Source organism: Heptranchias perlo, chromosome 38 (assembly GCF_035084215.1).
Source record: "Heptranchias perlo isolate sHepPer1 chromosome 38, sHepPer1.hap1, whole genome shotgun sequence".
NCBI lineage: Eukaryota > Metazoa > Chordata > Chondrichthyes > Hexanchiformes > Hexanchidae > Heptranchias > Heptranchias perlo.
In genome coordinates, this window is record NC_090362.1 from 14,695,684 (window position 1) to 14,713,480 (window position 17,797).

The 17,797-nt window shown below is 50.0% G+C and overlaps 1 protein-coding gene across 3 annotated transcripts in view; it reads right to left on the reverse strand.

Moving 5' to 3' along the window:
- Window positions 1–17,797, reverse strand: part of LOC137304791 (SH2 domain-containing adapter protein F-like) — a 152,803-nt gene that overhangs the window by 121,351 nt on the left and 13,655 nt on the right. For all 3 annotated transcript variants that reach the window (XM_067973507.1, XM_067973506.1, XM_067973505.1), the window contains exon 2: window positions 14,125–14,254. In XM_067973507.1, the coding sequence (XP_067829608.1) occupies window positions 14,125–14,254 (130 nt within the window). The remainder of the gene's footprint in view (window positions 1–14,124; window positions 14,255–17,797) is intronic.

The following is a 17,797-nucleotide window of genomic DNA, read 5'->3' on the forward strand; positions in this document are numbered from 1 at the left end:
AAGGACATGAAATAATGACCGGCATAAAACTGATCTATTCCTCCGACACCTATTGATTCCACCACGTTACCCGATGTTTCTACTCCCACACAGGAGAGGCGCGTTGGGCTGGTGGAGCAATGATTTCTCCGGGTGCCGCACTGTCACTTTAACCGGCAGCCTGCTCGGAGATACACTCGCAGAGGGGTGCGTGTCAGGGACTTGGCCTTTTAACCGGATTAACCACTCTTGCTGGGGTGGGGGTGGGTGAACAGTTCCACGGGTGACCCTCCAGTACCCATCCCGACTCGCCGTTCTTCCGTGCGTCGGTCGCGGCAGCGAGTTATTCGACCGTGAGGGGCGTCGCGGCCCCGGCCCCCAACCAATGCCTACGCGGGTGCAGTTTCCGAGGTGGAGCGGATTGTGATCGGAAGCTTCTCCCCCTGCCCTTGTCTAGCGATACTGAGGCCAACTGTGGAGCCTGTACCAGTGTCTGGGCTGAGATCGGCAGACTCGGTGCAGATCAGGATTTGAACATGGGACCCCCAAACCCCCACCCCACCCCGACCGCTTTGCAACTGCACGCTGTTAAGCTCTCAGAAGGCTCTGTCCACAATCTATTTTTGACTGTGGAGCACAGTAAACCAGGACACGTCTCTAAAGCCCAAGACGTGACAAGTCTCCAAGCTGCCAAACTCCTGATTGAAGATTGTTATTTGTTGGCGAGGCTGGTGAACAGCACGACACCAATAACCTCCGTCCACAACACGAGGTCCCAGATCAAAGCTGTCAGATTAACGGAACCAGAAGGGCTAACTGAGTATTTCTAACCGGTCTGTCACGGAGTGACAGAATAATGACTGAACAGACCTTGAAGGTGAGCAGACCTGGCCAAACGTCTTCCCTTATAAAAAGAAAACCCTATCATATCTCTTCTAAATATCTCAAAGCACTTCACGTACAATTAGTACTGTGGCAACAAGAGCAGGTCAGAGGCTGGGTATTCTGCGGCGAGTGACTCACCTCCTGACTCCCCAAAGCCTTTCCACCATCTACAAGGCACAAGTCAGGAGTGTGATGGAATACTCTCCACTTGCCTGGATGAGTGCAGCTCCAACAACATTCAAGAAGCTCGACACCATCCAGGACAAAGCAGCCCACTTGATTGGCACCCCATCCACCACCCTAAACATTCACTCCCTTCATCACCGGCGCACAGTGGCTGCAGTGTGTACCATCCACAGGATGCACTGCAGCAACTCGCCAAGGCTTCTTCGACAGCACCTCCCAAACCCGCGACCTCTACCACCTAGAAGGAAAAGAGTAGCAGGGTACATGGGAACAACACCACCTGCACGTTCCCCTCCAAGTCACACACCATCCCGACTTGGAAATATATCGCCGTTCCTTCATCATCGCTGGGTCAAAATCCTGTAATTCCCTTCCTAACAGCACTGTGGGAGAACCGTCACCACACGGACTGCAGCGGTTCAAGAAGGCGGCTCACCACCACCTTCTCAAGGGCAATTAGGGATGGGCAACAAATGCCGGCCTCGCCAGTGACACCCACATCCCATGAACGAATAAAAAAAAATAACTTGGAAGCGCATTGACTGTTATGTAGGAAACGTGGCAACCATTTTGTACAAATCACGATCCCGCAACTACTAAATGGGATGAATGGCCAGTTAATTGGAGGTGTTCATTGAAGGGTGAAGGTAGAGTGTCAGTTGAGGCTCAGTGGGTGGAACGCTCATGTCAGAGCGTCAGAAAGCTGTGGGTTCGAGTCCCAATCCAGAGACTTGAGCTCAGAATCTAGGCTGACACTCCAGTGCAGTACTGAGGGGGTGCTGCACTGTTGGAGGTGCCGTCTTTCAGAGGCGATGTTGAATCTCGCAGGTGGACATAAGAGATCCCATGGCACGAAGAGCAGGGGAGTTCTCCCTGGTGTCCTGGGCCAATATTTATCCCTCAACCAACATCACTAAAAAATAGATGATCTGATCCGTTTGTGGGATCTTGCTGTGCGCAAATTGTCTGCCACGTTTCCTACATTACAACTGACGACACTTCAAAGGTGCTTCATTGGCTGTAAAGCGCTTTGGGACGTCCCGTGAAAGGCGCTATATAAATGCAAGTCTTTCTTTCTTTCTCTTTTTAGATGCCGACAGACCTGCTGTGTAATTCCTGCAGTAGTTTTAGATTTCAGATATTCCAGTGTTTGCCATTCTTAATCTGTAATTTTATCCGACTCTTCACACTGTGTTAAAGGGCGAGACTTCTACAGATCTCAGGTTATATCACCTACACCGTGGTGTTACCACAGCAGCTGCCACTGCTCTGAGCAATCACAGTCAAGTTTAAAATAAGAACGTAAGAATTTTTAAGACAAAAATAGGAAGCAACAAGCCAATCCTTTATTTGATAGATCAGCCCCCGCTACCTACAAACTCACCGTGTCCCTCAACGCCTTGTCTCTTCAGAAAGACCTCAAATTATCTCCTGGCCCCATTTATCAATTCTCACCTCATCACCCCCCACCCCGACCCCTCGTGAAGATTTTGCCTCTTGCTGGAGGATGATTGTGTCAGTGCCTCAGTCAGGTCGTCATTCTTTAAGCGCAAGTCTGGGCAGTGATTCGCAGCTGCCTGTTTAACCCCCAGGAAAAGACTGTCTGTAATCACCAAGCATTGTTCTGTGATTTATAAATGCGATTTCATTTCGAGGATTTCATTTCCACAACATTCACCTGAGGAAGGGGGAAGCCTCCGAAAGCTTGTGAATTTAAAATAAAATTGCTGGACTATAACTTGGTGTTGTAAAATTGTTTACAATTGTCAACCCCAGTCCATCACCGGCATCTCCACATCATGTTTAACCCCCAACACCTCACCTTGGGTGTCAGCCGCAGCTCAGTGGGTCGCACTCTCGCCTCGGAGTCAGAAGGTCATGGGTTCAAGTCCCACTCCAGAGACTTCCGCATAGAATCGAGGCTGACATTCCCAGTGCAGTACTGAGGGAGTGCTGCACTGTCAGAGGTGCCGTCTCTCGCATGAGACGGTAAACCGAGGTTCTGTCTGTCCTCTCGGGTGGACGTAAATGATCCCATAACACTATTTCGAAGAGTAAGGGAGTTCTCCCAGGCGTCCTGGCCAATAATTATCTTTCAACCAACATCACAGACCTGAGCACATAATCTATTCTGACACTCCAGTGCTTTGACACCCGACACCACTGACTGGAGACGGTCAGACATTGTCGGCTGAAATTTGACCAGCCGAGGATTCACATCCAAATCACACGCTGTGGGACAGCAAAAAAACCAAAAGCCGCTTAGCATCAACGCAAAACACACGATGCTGAGTGAGATACCAGCCTCCTCCTCCACACACGACTGCCACCTGTACCAAGCCCATTGCAGCCACCGTGTCGCCCGGCAGGACCCACAGATCTGAGAACATCCCCTCGCTTTAATTACCAGCAACGGATGAGAGGAAATCGTCCAGGAGAGACAGACTCGGGGGAGGCACAGAAGCAATCAGGAAGGTGAGTCACACAGTAGAGTGGGAATTTACAAGGTAACATCGTGAACTAAATGGGCTGACAGGAGCGGTCGTAAACTCTGCCACACCTGTCAGCATCCAGTGGGGAGAGTTGTATCTGGTCTCAGGGTGGGAGATTTCCTCCAGTCTTTTCGAACATATAATTACAGATTCCCTATCTATACCAACCAGATCTGGGGGATTGGGGGCAATGGGGGGATGGGGGGACTCCACGTGGACATCAGTCACTTGAAATCCGACCATAACAGGATCTGAGGTAAAAATCTCTCAAAATTATTTGTACTTCCCTTCAAGGTTTCAAATTACTTTTTACCAATTTATGCCCGATTTAATAGATTTGACATGGTTGACAGTTTTTGACAAGTTGCCCTCATGTTTATATTAGAATCACAGCTTCAGTTTGATGAAGGAAGCAGTCTGAATAATTACTCGCAATCAATACAATCGAATTCTGCTAAAGAGACAATTAAGAACTTAATGAGAAGGGGAGTGTGAGAGAATGTGTGAGAGAGAGAGAGAGAGCGGGCGACTGAGTGGGCGAGCGTTCATTAACCGAGGGATGTTAGTGCCCGCTTTGTGCCAGTTCGAGGTGGATTGGTGCTGAGGGCCCGGGAACTGAATCGAGACGTGGCCAATTTCGTGTCGTGCAGCAACCTTTCAACCAACAGACAGAAGTTTCAGTCTATCAGTCTGGGCTGCTTTTGAGCTCAGTTCTGAGAGGGGAGAAGACAGCATCAGACTGAGAACAACCTCCAGTCCCCAGGAGGGGAGGTGAATCCATTGGCGATCCTACTTTTGGGCCATTTTCTTTAATATGAATTATTCCCATCCCGAAATCTGGTGAACTTCTTTCTTCTCTCCCCCAACTGGAGGTTCTGACTCTTCCTGTACAGTTCCACAGTCCCCTGTACCTGGTTCAAGAGTCCAGTCTTCATGGCAGTGAGCATCGGAAGGCTATTTGGCCACTGAGGGCATCACAGTCAGGCCCAATCTTGTCCTCACCCAACATCCTCAAGGACATTGGATTGTCAGGAGGAGCGGGAACTCTGGCTGATTTGGCCCCTTCCCACCACCCAGATCAGGGGTGCAGAGGCCAATTGTAGCACTCAATCGTTGCCCCAGACTTCAACTAACTGAGCACAGACCGTGGCTCGAACCCAAGGCCTTCCAGTCCAAAGGGCTCAGTACCGCACAGGGAGCTCCATTTTCCAGCTGAGTCATCAGAGGTAAACTAACTTTTTCTTCATGAGAAAGTGTGCATTGAAATCAAGTCTCCTATTTCTAACTCAAGCTTCAAAACGATGGAGCTCCTTCCCTCCTTCAGTCTTCCCTTCCTCCGGCAATCTACAAGCATCAGCTAACCACTGCTCAATTTACCTCATAGAAAGGAAGAAAGGACTTATATTTATATAGCACCTTTCACGTCCTCAGGATGTCCCAAAGCGCTTTACAAGCGATGAAGTACTTTTTGAAGTATAGTCACTGTTGTAATGTAGGAAACGCAGCAGCCAATTTGCGCACAGCAAGATCCCACAAACAGCAATGTGATAATGACCAGACCATCTGTTTTAGTGATAAATATTTGCCAGGGCACCAGGGAGAACTCACCTGGTCTTGTTCGAAATAATGTCATGGGATCTTTTACATCCATCTGAGAGGGCAGACGGGGCCTGGATTTAACGTCTCATCCGAAAGACGGCACCTCTGACAGTGCAGCACTCCCTCAGTACGGGCGTTGGGAGCGTCGGCCTAAATTTTGCACTCAAGTGGCTGGAGTGGGACTTGAACCCATGACCTTCTCAGAGGCAAGATTGCTACCAACTGAGCCACGGCTGGCGCCTAGCTTGGTAAGACAGCAGAGGGCGCCCGTGGAATTGTAATCGAGAAGGAGTCGACGCCTTCAAGAGTGGAAGGCAGAGAACTGGCACAAAAAAAAAAAAATCGAAGAAGATGCCAGTAGAGGAAGTACTCCAGTCCCACTCAGTTCCCCTCCCTCACCTTTCTCTCCGGTACATTGATGACTGTATCAGTGCTGTTTCCTGCTCTCATCCTGAACTGGAAAATTTCATCAACTTTGCTTCCAATTTCCACCCTTCCCTCACCTTCGCATGGTCCACCTGACGAACTGGATTCTTTTACCCTCAGTCTGGTTCAGCAAACACTGAGTCGAATACACCTTTAAAGTTCAACACAATTTTATTAGCTGCAGCGGACTTATTCTATAGTATCGATTTGAACTCTTTACAGAGTCATGTCGACACTCAGAGCAAGCCCCAGTTACATACAGAAATTCTTCCAGTTGTACTTTTACAGATAAGGGAGGAACACGATTATCAAAGGGTTAACACCAATCATAAGCTGAGTTCTGGGCAAGCCAGGCTGAGTGACATAATGGCCGACCACTCACAGGTAATACCCGTACTTGCGTACGCCAAGGAAAAGGGAGGCTTCCTTATCTTTGGCTTGGTATGTTTTTCGGCCATGCCTGAAAAGGGGACTCATTCATTGATCCAGCTGCACAAGGCCCCAACACCAGGATTCAGCTTTATCTTATCTCTTCACTTGATTAACACAAGGCATGCTTATACATAAAGGAAATTAATAATGTAAACAGGTGGTCAAAGAAAAGCTCATTGTTTCTAATTCTAGCTAGCAAAACGGGCTACTTAATTAACCCTTGGTTTACCACACTGCTACTTGCTATGGAGGTATCTCACTGAACTACTGAAAGCTTACCACATATGCATTTTCATTAGAGGGGGCACCCTTTGACATTCTCACATCTCCGACTCTTCCCTTCCTTGACTTCTCTATCTCCATTTCTGGGGATGAGCTGTTAACCAATATCTATTATAAGCCCACCGACTCCCACAGCTACCCTGATTACACTTCTTCCCACCCCGCTTCCTGCAAGGACCCTATTCCATTCTCCCAGTTTCTCCGTCTCATCTGTTCTGACGATGCCACCTTCCACACCAGTGCTTCCGATATGTCTTCCTTTTTCCTCAAACCGAGGATTCCCCTCCACTGTAGTTGTCAGGGCCTTCGACCGTGTCCGTCCTATTTCCCGCACTTCTGCCCTTCCCTTCCCTCCCAGACCCATGATAGGGTCCCCTCATCCTCACCTTCCACCCCACCAGCCTCCATATTCAACATATCATCCTCTGCCATTTCCACCACCTCCAGCGCGATCCCACCCTCAAACACATCTTCCCCTCCCCTTTTCAGCATTCCGAAGGGACCGCTCCCTCCGCGACACTCTGGTCCACTCTTCCACCACCCCCATCACCCGCTCTCCTCCCCACGGCACCTCCCTGTACGAGCGCAGGAGATGCATCAGCTGCCCCTTCACCTCCTCCCTTCCCACCGCCCAGGGCCCCAAACACTCCTTCCAGGTGAAACAGCGGTTTACTTGTATTTTTTTCACTTTACTGTATCTGCTGCTCACAATGCGGTCTCCTCTACACCGGGGAGACCAAACGCAGACTGGGTGATCACTGTGCTGAACACCTCCACTCTGTCCACAAGCATGACCCTGACCTGCCGGTCACTTGCCATTTTAATTCCCCGTCCCACTCCCACTCTGTCCTCGGCCTCTTACCCTGTTCCAATGAAGCTCAACATAAGCTCGAGGAACAGCACCTCATCTTTCAATTAGACACTTTACAACCTTCCGGACTCAACACTGATTTCAATAACTTCAGATCATAACCACTGCTCACATTTTTTCGGACAGCAAGTGCTGGTAATGGTTCTGCTGCTGCCATTTACAATTACTCCTGATCAATCTTTTGTTTCTTATCCTGTCCCATTCTCACCATCTTCCCTTTTGCCATTTAATCAATCCTGCCCTCCACCCTCTCACACACCTTCCCTTTTGTTCTTTCCTCTCCTCTCCCTTGGCTCTGTACTTGCTTAAAAACTTTGACTCTTTTAACATCTTCCAGTTCTGACGAAAGGTCTTCGACCTGAAACGTTAACTCTGTTTCTTTCTCCACAGATGCTGCCCTCACTTGCTGAGCTTCTCCAGCATTTTCTGTTTTTATTTCATTCGTTGTAACAAAAAAAACGAGATGTGTTCAAACCTCCCGCATCACACCAAGCTTCACGGTTAAGTTGTCCGTCATTACTAAGTGCAGTTAAGTCCCTTATGGGTCTCATTCTGTTGCCAATCACCTCCAATATCGTGTTACCAGTAACACTGAGCTAGTTAGTGTCGGGTCTAATTGCTTTCTTCTGTTGCTAACCTAATATTGGACCCAACTGATGGTGTACATCAGGGACATGTAACGCAAGCTTTGATTTTCTTATATCTTTTCAGACCCCGGGGGCAGATGTTAATTTTTTTTGCTTGAGGGAGGGGGTGGGGTAGGGTAGACGTACCACCTCAGTCTGGTCACATTTCAGCGTAACTGGTTCCCTTGCTGATGTAACGTCACAGGCCCATTTCTGATAACTGAACATGAGCTGCATTCAGACCCCACGCAGTGAAATGGAAGGCTTCAGTAAATGCTACGGGAGCTGCCTGAGGGCTTCATCTGTCCCGTTTTGCATTCATTTCCCAATTTTCTCCCACTCCCAAGGGTGCTGGCTCCTGCGGGGCCCCCGGTTCCCAGAGGTGCCAGCCGGGGCCCCCGGTTCCCAGAGGTGCCAGCCGGGGCCCCCGGTTCCCAGAGGTGATGCTGGGGTCAATTCCCCTCCCAAGCAACACCCTCCTCCCCCAGTGTGGCATGGAGCCATACAGACCAAGAAGGGCTCAGGGTCGATCCCTGGTCTGTGCCACGTTAGCTGATCTCAGCCGGAGCACAGCTAGCAGTTCCGCTCGTGATCGCGGTCCAGTGACTCCCGCTGGAGAGAGCACGTGTGTGAGGGGGCCAAGTGAGGACGGCATCGAGCTCGGCTGCAATGCCCCTCAAAGTTGAATAGCCGGGACGGGGTGGGGGAGGAGCCTGCCTGTAACTTTAAGGGAAGGAAAGGAGAATAATTGGAGAGAAAGAAAATGATCGCACTATAATCCTAGAAGGAGCGGAGAATCGGAGCGTGAGGGGTTACTGGAGCGTGCAATAGATATTGATTTGGCAATCGTTGGCAGTGTTGTACAGTCTGAATGAATCGTTTGTGTCTAATCACTGCTGCATCGCACAGCTCTCCTCCCTGATGCCTCTTGCTGCTGTTCACCAGAGACATCTGTCATGAAAGCTGCCAGCGATGGCCTTAGTCCCATACCAGCAGCACTCTGACACTCCCGGGTCTCAGCTCATCAAGTTCAGGGCCACCGAACCAGTGACAATCTAGCGGCAATATTCCTCTTCGGGAGACGAGGAATAAATCTAACATCAGGCAACATGCACCAAATCAGTCACTCCCTTCCCGACTTCCAAACGTACAGGGAATTCTTCTGAAAACAGCACGTTTTGGGGGGGGGGAAAAAAGAGAGAAACCTCTCCTTTTTAATTACAGCACAGCGCCTATTAATCTACCAACCACAAAAAAAACAAGGGAACAATGAGAAATGAGGCTAGAATCACTCGACCTCACTGCGGCACATTGGTTTTTTTCCCCTCATCTCTTTTTTTTTAAAAACTCATGTTGCCTGCGAGCCCGTGAATTACTTTGGGTTTTTTTTTCAGCAGGTCAAGCCCGGAACATAAAATCAGCCCAGGATACCTGGTGGGTGGACGTCTGCTGCTCTGCGTTAGAGGGTGTTTCAAACTGAAATCCAAAATTTAAAGCCTAGAAGGCGTAAAATCGGTTGCTTTGTTTCTGCCACCTGGTCGCTGCCATTGTTCAATCTCTTCCTCCTCACCAGATCTACACGTCTCGAGTATTTAAGATGTGAAAATTAGTTTGAAAAATAAAATTGGTGGGCGACTGCACGTTTAGGAACAGGAGGAGGCCATTCAGCCCCTCGGTCGACTGCATAGGAACAGGAGTAGGCCATTCGGCCCCTCGGTCTACTGCATAGGAACAGGAGTAGGCCATTCAGCCCCTCGAATCTACTGCATAGGAACAGGAGTAGGCCATTCAGCCCCTCGAATCTACCGCATAGGAACAGGAGTAGGCCATTCAGCCCCTCGTGTCTACTGCATAGGAACAGGAGTAGGCCATTCAGCCCCTCGAGTCTACTGCATAGGAACAGGAGTAGGCCATTCAGCCCCTCGAGTCTACTGCATAGGAACAGGAGTAGGCCATTCAGCCCCTCGAGTCTACTGCATAGGAACAGGCGAGGCCATTCAGCCCCTCAAGTCTACCGCATAGGAACAGGAGTAGGCCATTCAGCCCCTCGTGTCTACTGCATAGGAACAGGAGTAGGCCATTCAGTCCCTCGAGTCTACTGCATAGGAACAGGCGAGGCCATTCAGCCCCTCAAGTCTACCGCATAGGAACAGAATTAGGCCATTCAGCCCCTCGTGTCTACTGCATAGGAACAGGAGTATGCCATTCAGCCCCTCGAGTCTACTGCATAGGAACAGGCGAGGCCATTCAGCCCCTCGAGTCTACCGCATAGGAACAGGAGTAGGCCATTCAGCCCCTCGAGTCTACTGCATAGGAACAGGAGTAGGCCATTCAGCCCCTCGAGTCTACTGCATAGGAACAGGAGTAGACCATTCAGCCCCTCGGGCCTGCTCCGCCATTCAATAAGATCATGGCTGATCTTCGACTTCAACTCCACTTTCTTGCCCGTTCCCCATATCCCTTGATTCCCTTGGAGTCCAAATATCTATCGATCTCAGTCTTGAATATACTCAACGACTGAGTATCCACAGCCATTTGGGGTAGAGAATTCCAAAGGTTCACCACCCTCTGAGTGAAGAAATTCCTCCTCATCTTAGTCCTAAATGTCCTACTGCTTATCCTGAGACTATGTCCCCTAGTTCTAGAGTCTTGATTTCAACGCAGTGAGGATGCAGGGAGGAGGAAGAGTGTGGAGTTTAGGAGGAATAAGGGAGGAGAGTTCAGGGGAGCGAAGACCATCGTAGCATCAATAAAATAGGGAGCAACAAGGAGACAGAGGTTAGAGGTTAGAGGTGAGAGGGCAATTGTCTATGAAATTAATTTTTGCCTGTCCAGAAGTGTGAGAGGTTCCAGAGGTCCCCAGAAAGGGGAGCAAGGTAATCAAAATAAAAGAAACACTAAAACATTAACTTCACTAGCAGATTTCCCATGGCGTTGCTCGTGGTAAATCAGATGATGCGCTGTTTTATAAGGATACAAGTGTTATACCACATAACTCGCAATGTATTATTCTGCTGCCACAGTGGAGCTGTGTTTAAGATGGCCTGCCCCTTCTCGAGGGCAATTAGGGATGGGCAATAAATGCTGGCCTCACCAGCGACACCCACATCCCGTGAACAATAAAAAAAATAACTGTGAATTAGAGGTTGATTGCTGTTGATGAAGGTAGTTTGTAGCTTGGCAGATGCTGGTAAATTCCAGGCTCCATGTCAGAAAAAAACCCAGCATGAAACAACTGCCTTCCTTTCTTTTCATTTATACTTCCGACACTTTGAACTGTGATGTCAGAAACATGATGGACGCGCACTGGATACGAGGCTGATAGAAGGATAAAAATTTTAATCACGGGCAGAATCGTTTTCACAGCAAATATAATTAGGTACATCAAAAGTTAGTGATTTGACTGTGCGCCTGCCCTTTTAGTACATTGTTCCCATTACCTCATAGGGATCACATGTGTGTTAATCACCAGCTTTCTCGTGCTCGAGAGGTGGTTGTAAGTTAATATAATCATAAACTAATGTATTAACGTTTTGTTTTTTGCATACGTAATGAGACGGGATCTGAAGGCATAGACTTCAATCAAACCTGACGCAGCTCAGCGCCCCGGTGGCAATGAGATCAGTGAAGGCTTTGAATCACTCTGGGTGGTGGGGGGGAGCTACTCGTCCTGATTGCTTTACACAAGGCACAACAAAGAGAGAATGTCACAGCGAGCCGATCTGTGTGATTCAAGTCACGACAAACAGCCGCTGTGACAGAATCGCAAGCACAACAGAGCAAACCTGTGGGCTTTTTGTGGGAAAGGTCACACGACGCTAAAGAACAACAAATAAGTCAAACCAATAAAAAAAAAACGGGCCTTCGTGTCCTACAGACCAGGGGCTTTACAATCAGTTCAAAGGAAGAGAATGTCAGTAAACCAATATTAGGACAGCGTCCAAGTAGGCTGATGTCACTCTTTCGGAGGGCTAATTAGGCAAGGGTCTAATTGATATAATCCAATGCAAGGAAACTCTCGCAGGCTGGCAGAAACAAGAGGGAGGATCCTTCCGTGACACAGAAGGCAGATGGCTGATCTGCGAGCGACAGGCCCCCTCGTTCTCCACTCCCTTCTTCCCCACTCCAACTTTCTCCCTTCTCTTCCACAGATGCCAACACACCTCGTTCAAATGCACATTCTTCATGTCTGAGCTGACACCAGGAGTGTCCGCAGGCTGTTTCATCGAGGAGTGGGAGGGGGGGGGGGTCTCACGGCCCTCCCCTCCCCTCCCTCATTGCCCCCGTTCCAGCAGCTGTTTATGGATGGTGATGTTTCAGGAGCGGGAAGGCTGGCTGCTTTCGTCCTCTCCGTAGCTCATGTGGGGGGCCCATAATGGAGCCCCCCACCCCCCCCCCCCCCGACCACCACAACCCCTCGACTCACAATTTGCTGAGACTGGAAAACTCAGCACCAACCCGGGGTTGAAGCTTGGGACAAATGAGTTGTCACAGGTCAGTGAAAGACACTGTAGCAGGAGTCAGGGTCTTCAGGAGAGGAGATGGGAAAGACTTCACCTGAATATTCATCAGAAGGTGAAGACACCATAAGCCTCGAGACACCGACCTACCATCAGACTTATAACTGGCCCGAAGCTCCACTACCATGTTAGGCCAATTAGCTGACATCAAGGTACCTGAACACTTAACTTAATCAAATTATTTGCTTGCGGCCAACTTTCTATTCGGAAGGAAATATTTATACTTATGGGCTGTCTCATCGTCTCAAAGCACTTCACATCCAATGTGTATAGTCACTGTTGTTATGTAGGCAAACACAGCAGCCAATTTGCGCACAGCAAGATCCCACAAACTGAAAATGAGATCAATGACCAGTTAATCTGTTTTTTTGGTGGTGGTGATTGAGGGAGGGATGCAGGCTGGGAGAAAGCTCTGCTCGTCTTCGAATAGTCCTGCGTGATCCTCAACATCCACCTAAATCAGTGCAACGGACAGATGAGGCTTCGATTGAAGACGGCGAGAGGCTAAATCTCCGACAACTGAGTCTCCTGCACTGGGCTCCAAACACGGGGTGGGGTTTGACCCCACAACTTTCTGACCCACAAGCAGGAGTCAGGAGACCTAAAGCAGACGCTTCATTGCTTCAACTCTGAGGAACAGAGTGACTGTTACTTGTTGCAGACGATACATCCCCAATTTTCATCGCTCCACCATTGGCGGCCGTGCCTTCAGCTGCCTCGGCCCCAAGCTCTGGAATTCACTCCCTAAACCTCTCCACCCTTCTCTCCTCCTTTAAGACGCTCCTTGAAACTTACCTCTTTGATCAATTCGGCATTACCATCGCCGAATCCCCCACCATCAACATCCTGGGGGTCACCACTGACCAGAAACATAACTGGACCAGCCATATAAATACTGTGGCGACAAGAGCAGGTCAGAGGCTGGGTATTCTGCGGCGAGTGACTCACCTCCTGACTCCCCAAAGCCTTTCCACCATCTACAAGGCACAAGTCAGGAGTGTGATGGAATACTCTCCACTTGCCTGGATGAGTGCAGCTCAAGAAGCTCGACACCATCCAGGACAAAGGTCAGCCCGCTTGATTGTCACCCCATCCACCACCCTAAACATTCACTCCCTTCACAGCCGGCGCACAGTGGCTGCAGTGTGTACCATCCACAGGATGCACTGCAGCAACTCGCCAAGGCGTCTTCGACAGCACCTCCCAAATCCATGACCTCTACCACCTAGAAGGACAAGGGCAGCAGGCACATGGGAACAACACCACCTGCACGTTCCCCTCCAAGTCACACACCATCCCGACTTGGAAATATATCGCCGTTCCTTCATCGTCGCTGGGTCAAAATCCTGGAACTCCCTTCCTAACAGCACTGTGGGAGAACCTTCACCACAGGGACTGCAGCGGTTCAAGAAGGCGGCTCACCACCACCTTCTCAAGGGCAATTAGGAATGGGCAATAAATGCCGGCCTCGCCAGCGACGCCCACATCCCATGAACGAATTTTTAAAAAAAGCTTTTGGTCACCTGTCCTAATATCGCCTTATGTGACTCGGTGTTAAATTGTGTCTGATTACGCTCCTGGGGACGTTTTTACTACGTTAAAGGCACTGTATAAACACAAGTTCTTGTCATTGTTGAAACAGACAAGATACCCGCCTGTGCCTTTTCCACCCACCACAAACCTATCTGGATTCAACTCGACGGAACGTTACAGTAACAAGCAGTGCAATCCGGCATCAATCAGTAAAGTCCTGCTCCCACTCCCGATCGCACGGAGGTGACTTTACATGCTGCAAAGTGTTCCGTTTATTTATTTATTTACTTTACCTGCCATCATTTTCTGGGCCTCGTATGGTTCCATGTAGCCATCATTCTCGGTCACTTTCTCCTGTCCGACCGGGGTCCCACCAGCCTGCTTAGCATCGAACGGATCTGCGTAGTCTTCAAGAATAATGACCTGTCAGTGGGCACAAAAGAGACACATTATACACCGAGCGCTCGTTGAATGGGTAATTGTTTCTGTAATGTGCTAAAATCTGTATTCCACGCCCCCGTGGGCATCAACGGCTGAGACTTCCTCTCAATAAACCAGACGAGAGCTTCTTTAAGGTGACAAACTGTAGCGTGTAAAATAATGTGGAAGTTGAACAGTTGGTACCAACACAACTTACCTGGAGAGGGGAACCTGGCAGATAATCATTAATCTCTCACACGAGTACACGGGTAGTGAACACGCGACGGCAGATTAATCATCGCAGGTACCGTCTTCTTCATCTTTTCAATGTAGTTCTTTTTCCCCATCCTGCCCCTGGCTGGGGTATCGTTCTAACCCCACCTGGAGCCCTCCCGTATCTTGACAAGAGGCCACTCTGCAGACGAGAGCCTGGGCGCGACCCCATTTTAAAAAAAAACAATGCCGGTCGGAAAATCCAGGCCTGAGCGCCGCCGGGCTATTTGACTGTGGCGGGCATCACCACTCGGTCCCGATCCTGCCCACGCACGTGAACTTGCTTCCCAGCAGGAGTCACTGGGTGGCGATCGACAGTGGGATCCCTTGGCTGATTCTCTTCCTAGCCCAAGGGGGGACGCTCAGCCCAACTGCAACGCACCCAACTTCCAACTCAAACATGGGACCTCCACAGTCAAATAGCCTCACTGTCTAGACTAGGTCTAGACCGCTGCCACCGAGGGAACCGCACCCCCAGGCGAGGGGGAGGGGAGTGAGAAATCTGGATAAGAAAGAGTTTATTAACGGTTCAGAAATACTTCTATTAACTAATTGACAACTAAATACTTCACGAAGACATCACTGAGGCACACAGCAAACTGGGGCTTTTGGTTTTATCTTTACACACAGACTGAGAGTGTGCCAACGTTCCCCCTGCACGGGCAGGGTCACAAGCCGTAGGGGAGGGTGGGGTTCCTGAGAAGCAAATTCAGAGGCCGACAGAACATCGGCTGTGGGAGCCAACCGCGTAAAACCGGACAAGTGACGGACGGGACAGCCCAGCATTCGGGAATCCGATAGGAGGGGCCAGGAATCATCATTCGGCAGCCACAGGAAACGGAACGCCTGGAGTTTGCCGGCTGGATACAGACTCCTTTCCAGCAGTTGGCATCAGGAGATTAAAAGAAAGACACAAATTGTATTTGATCCGTTTATTTGTGTCTCCACTTTGGGTGCCTCCCTCCCAATTTTCTCCCCATTCTCCCTGAAGGTGTTGACTCCTTGCTGGGGGAGGTGGGGGGCTTAACAGGCCCTTCTGGAGGTGGGGGGGGGGGGGGGGGGGGGGGAGGAGGCTCCTGAGGCCAGTTGTATTGCCCCGTACTGGCACCCTGGCGGAACCTCCTTTACTTTAGGGGCGCTGCAGCAAAATGTCTCCCGCACTAACTAGTGAGCTACACAGAGGAAAAACTCCCAGGTTCAATCGCCCGGTCTGTACGACCTGAGTCAGGGCAGCGGCTGGGCTGCTCGTGTCGGCCTCTTGGATTCATCAAGCCTCCCCTTTAAATGCATCAATGCCGACTGCGTCAACCACTCTATGTGACAAAGCGCGTCGTACCGCAGCGACCGCAAAGCGCGTCGTACCGCAGCGACCGCAAAGCGCGTCGTACCGCAGCGACCGCAAAGCGCGTCGTACCGCAGCGACCGCAAAGCGCGTCGTACCGCAGCGACCGCAAAGCGCGTCGTACCGCAGCGACCGCAAAGCACGTCGTAATGCAGAGAACACAAAGCAAGGAGTCAACTGTAACAGAAACTGAATTCTTTGAGGAGACACCCCTAGGTCCAAATCCGTAACTCCTTTCAGAAAGAGAATTTGGATCGGAAAAGGTTAAGAATTGAGGGGTTAACAGAACAATAGGCTCCTTGTCGAATTGAATTGCTCTGGAGATGGGGTGGGGGTGGAGCAGGAGCAGTGAGGAGTGGAGGGCTGTGTGATTGAAAAGCCAGTTGAAGACCACAAGCCTGGAGTGTTGGTGTGGGGAATGAAATTGGATATGTCAGTTGATGTCAGCAATGTGTATTTCCTCAGTTCTTTAGACGGTTACTAGTTTAACTGCTGAGATGAGCTTTCGCCTTTTGCATGTGCGCAGGGAGTAGCATCAATTACAGGCTTCACACTGCCTGTCAGTCACCAGTCACCCTCGATGCAGTCCCGGGGACAGGCTCTAGACCTCCTTTATCACGCCAACTGAGAAACAGAGTTGAAAGGTCCCCAGGCTCTCCCCCCACCACCCCCCCAACCACCCGCCCCCCCCAAAAACAGTAACCTGCCTCGTCTCTTTCAGATGTTGTCAGATTCCACTGCGTATTTCCAGCGTTTCTAGTTTTCCTAGAACGATACAGCACAGGAGGCGGCCTTTCGGCCCATCGTGCCTGTGCCAGCTCTTTGGAGGAGCGATCCAATTAGTCCCACTCCCCCTGCCCATTCCCCATAACCCTGTAAATGTTTCCCCTTCAAGTATTTATCCAATTCCCTTTTGAAAGTTACGATTGAATCTGCTTCCACCGCCCTTTCAGGCAGCGCATTCCAGATCATAAAACCTCGCTGTGTAAAAAAAATGTTTCCTCATGTCACCTCTGGTTCATTAGCCAATTATCTTAAATCTGTGTCCTCTGGTTACCGACCCTTCTGCCACTGAAAACAGTTTCTCTTTGTTTCCTCTATCAAAACCGTTCGTGATTTTGAACATCTCTATCAAATCTCCCCTTAACCTTCTCTGCTTTAAGGAGAACAACTCCAACTTCTCCACATTAATGAAGCCCCTCATCCCTGGTACCATTCCAGTAAATCCCCTCTGCACCCTCTCCAAGGCCTTGACATCCTTCCTAAAGTGTGGTGCCCAGAATTGGACACAATGGCTCTGATATTTACGGGGAGGCGGAGGGTCCGGTCGTGGGGGGGGGGGAGGGGAGATGTTCTCGGGGGGCCGAGGCGGGGGAGGACTCCCGCTCCTCCTGGCCCACAAGCAGTGCTGGAAAGGTACTTACCTGCCGCTGGATCCAGCTGTTCTCAGCTCCGTCCATCTGCCGGGTATCCTGAGCCCTGGGAAACCCGGCCCACAGACATTAAATTTAAAACTCTGGTAAAATTTGAGGCACGGAGCCTCGGTAAAATATTTAAATGACGGACCCGCCTCCGGAGAGCAGCTTTGTCGCCTGTCCCCCCTCCGTGAAAACCAGAAGTGGGCGGGCTGGAGTCACTTTCCCAATTTTTGAAATCTCAACTGCACCCCCCGCACCCCCGATACCCCGCCTGTCCTGGGAGGTTAAAATTATTCCCAATACTCCAGCTGGGACCTAACCAGCGTTTTAGAAAAGGTTTAGCACAACTTCCTTACTTTTGTACTCTATGCCTCTATTAATAAAGCCCAGGATCCCATATGTTTTTTTAACAGCCGTCTCAACTTGTCCCACCACCTTCAAAGATTTGTGTACATTTACACCCCCCCCCCGGTCTCTCTGTTCCTGCACCCCCTTAAATTGTACTATTTAGTT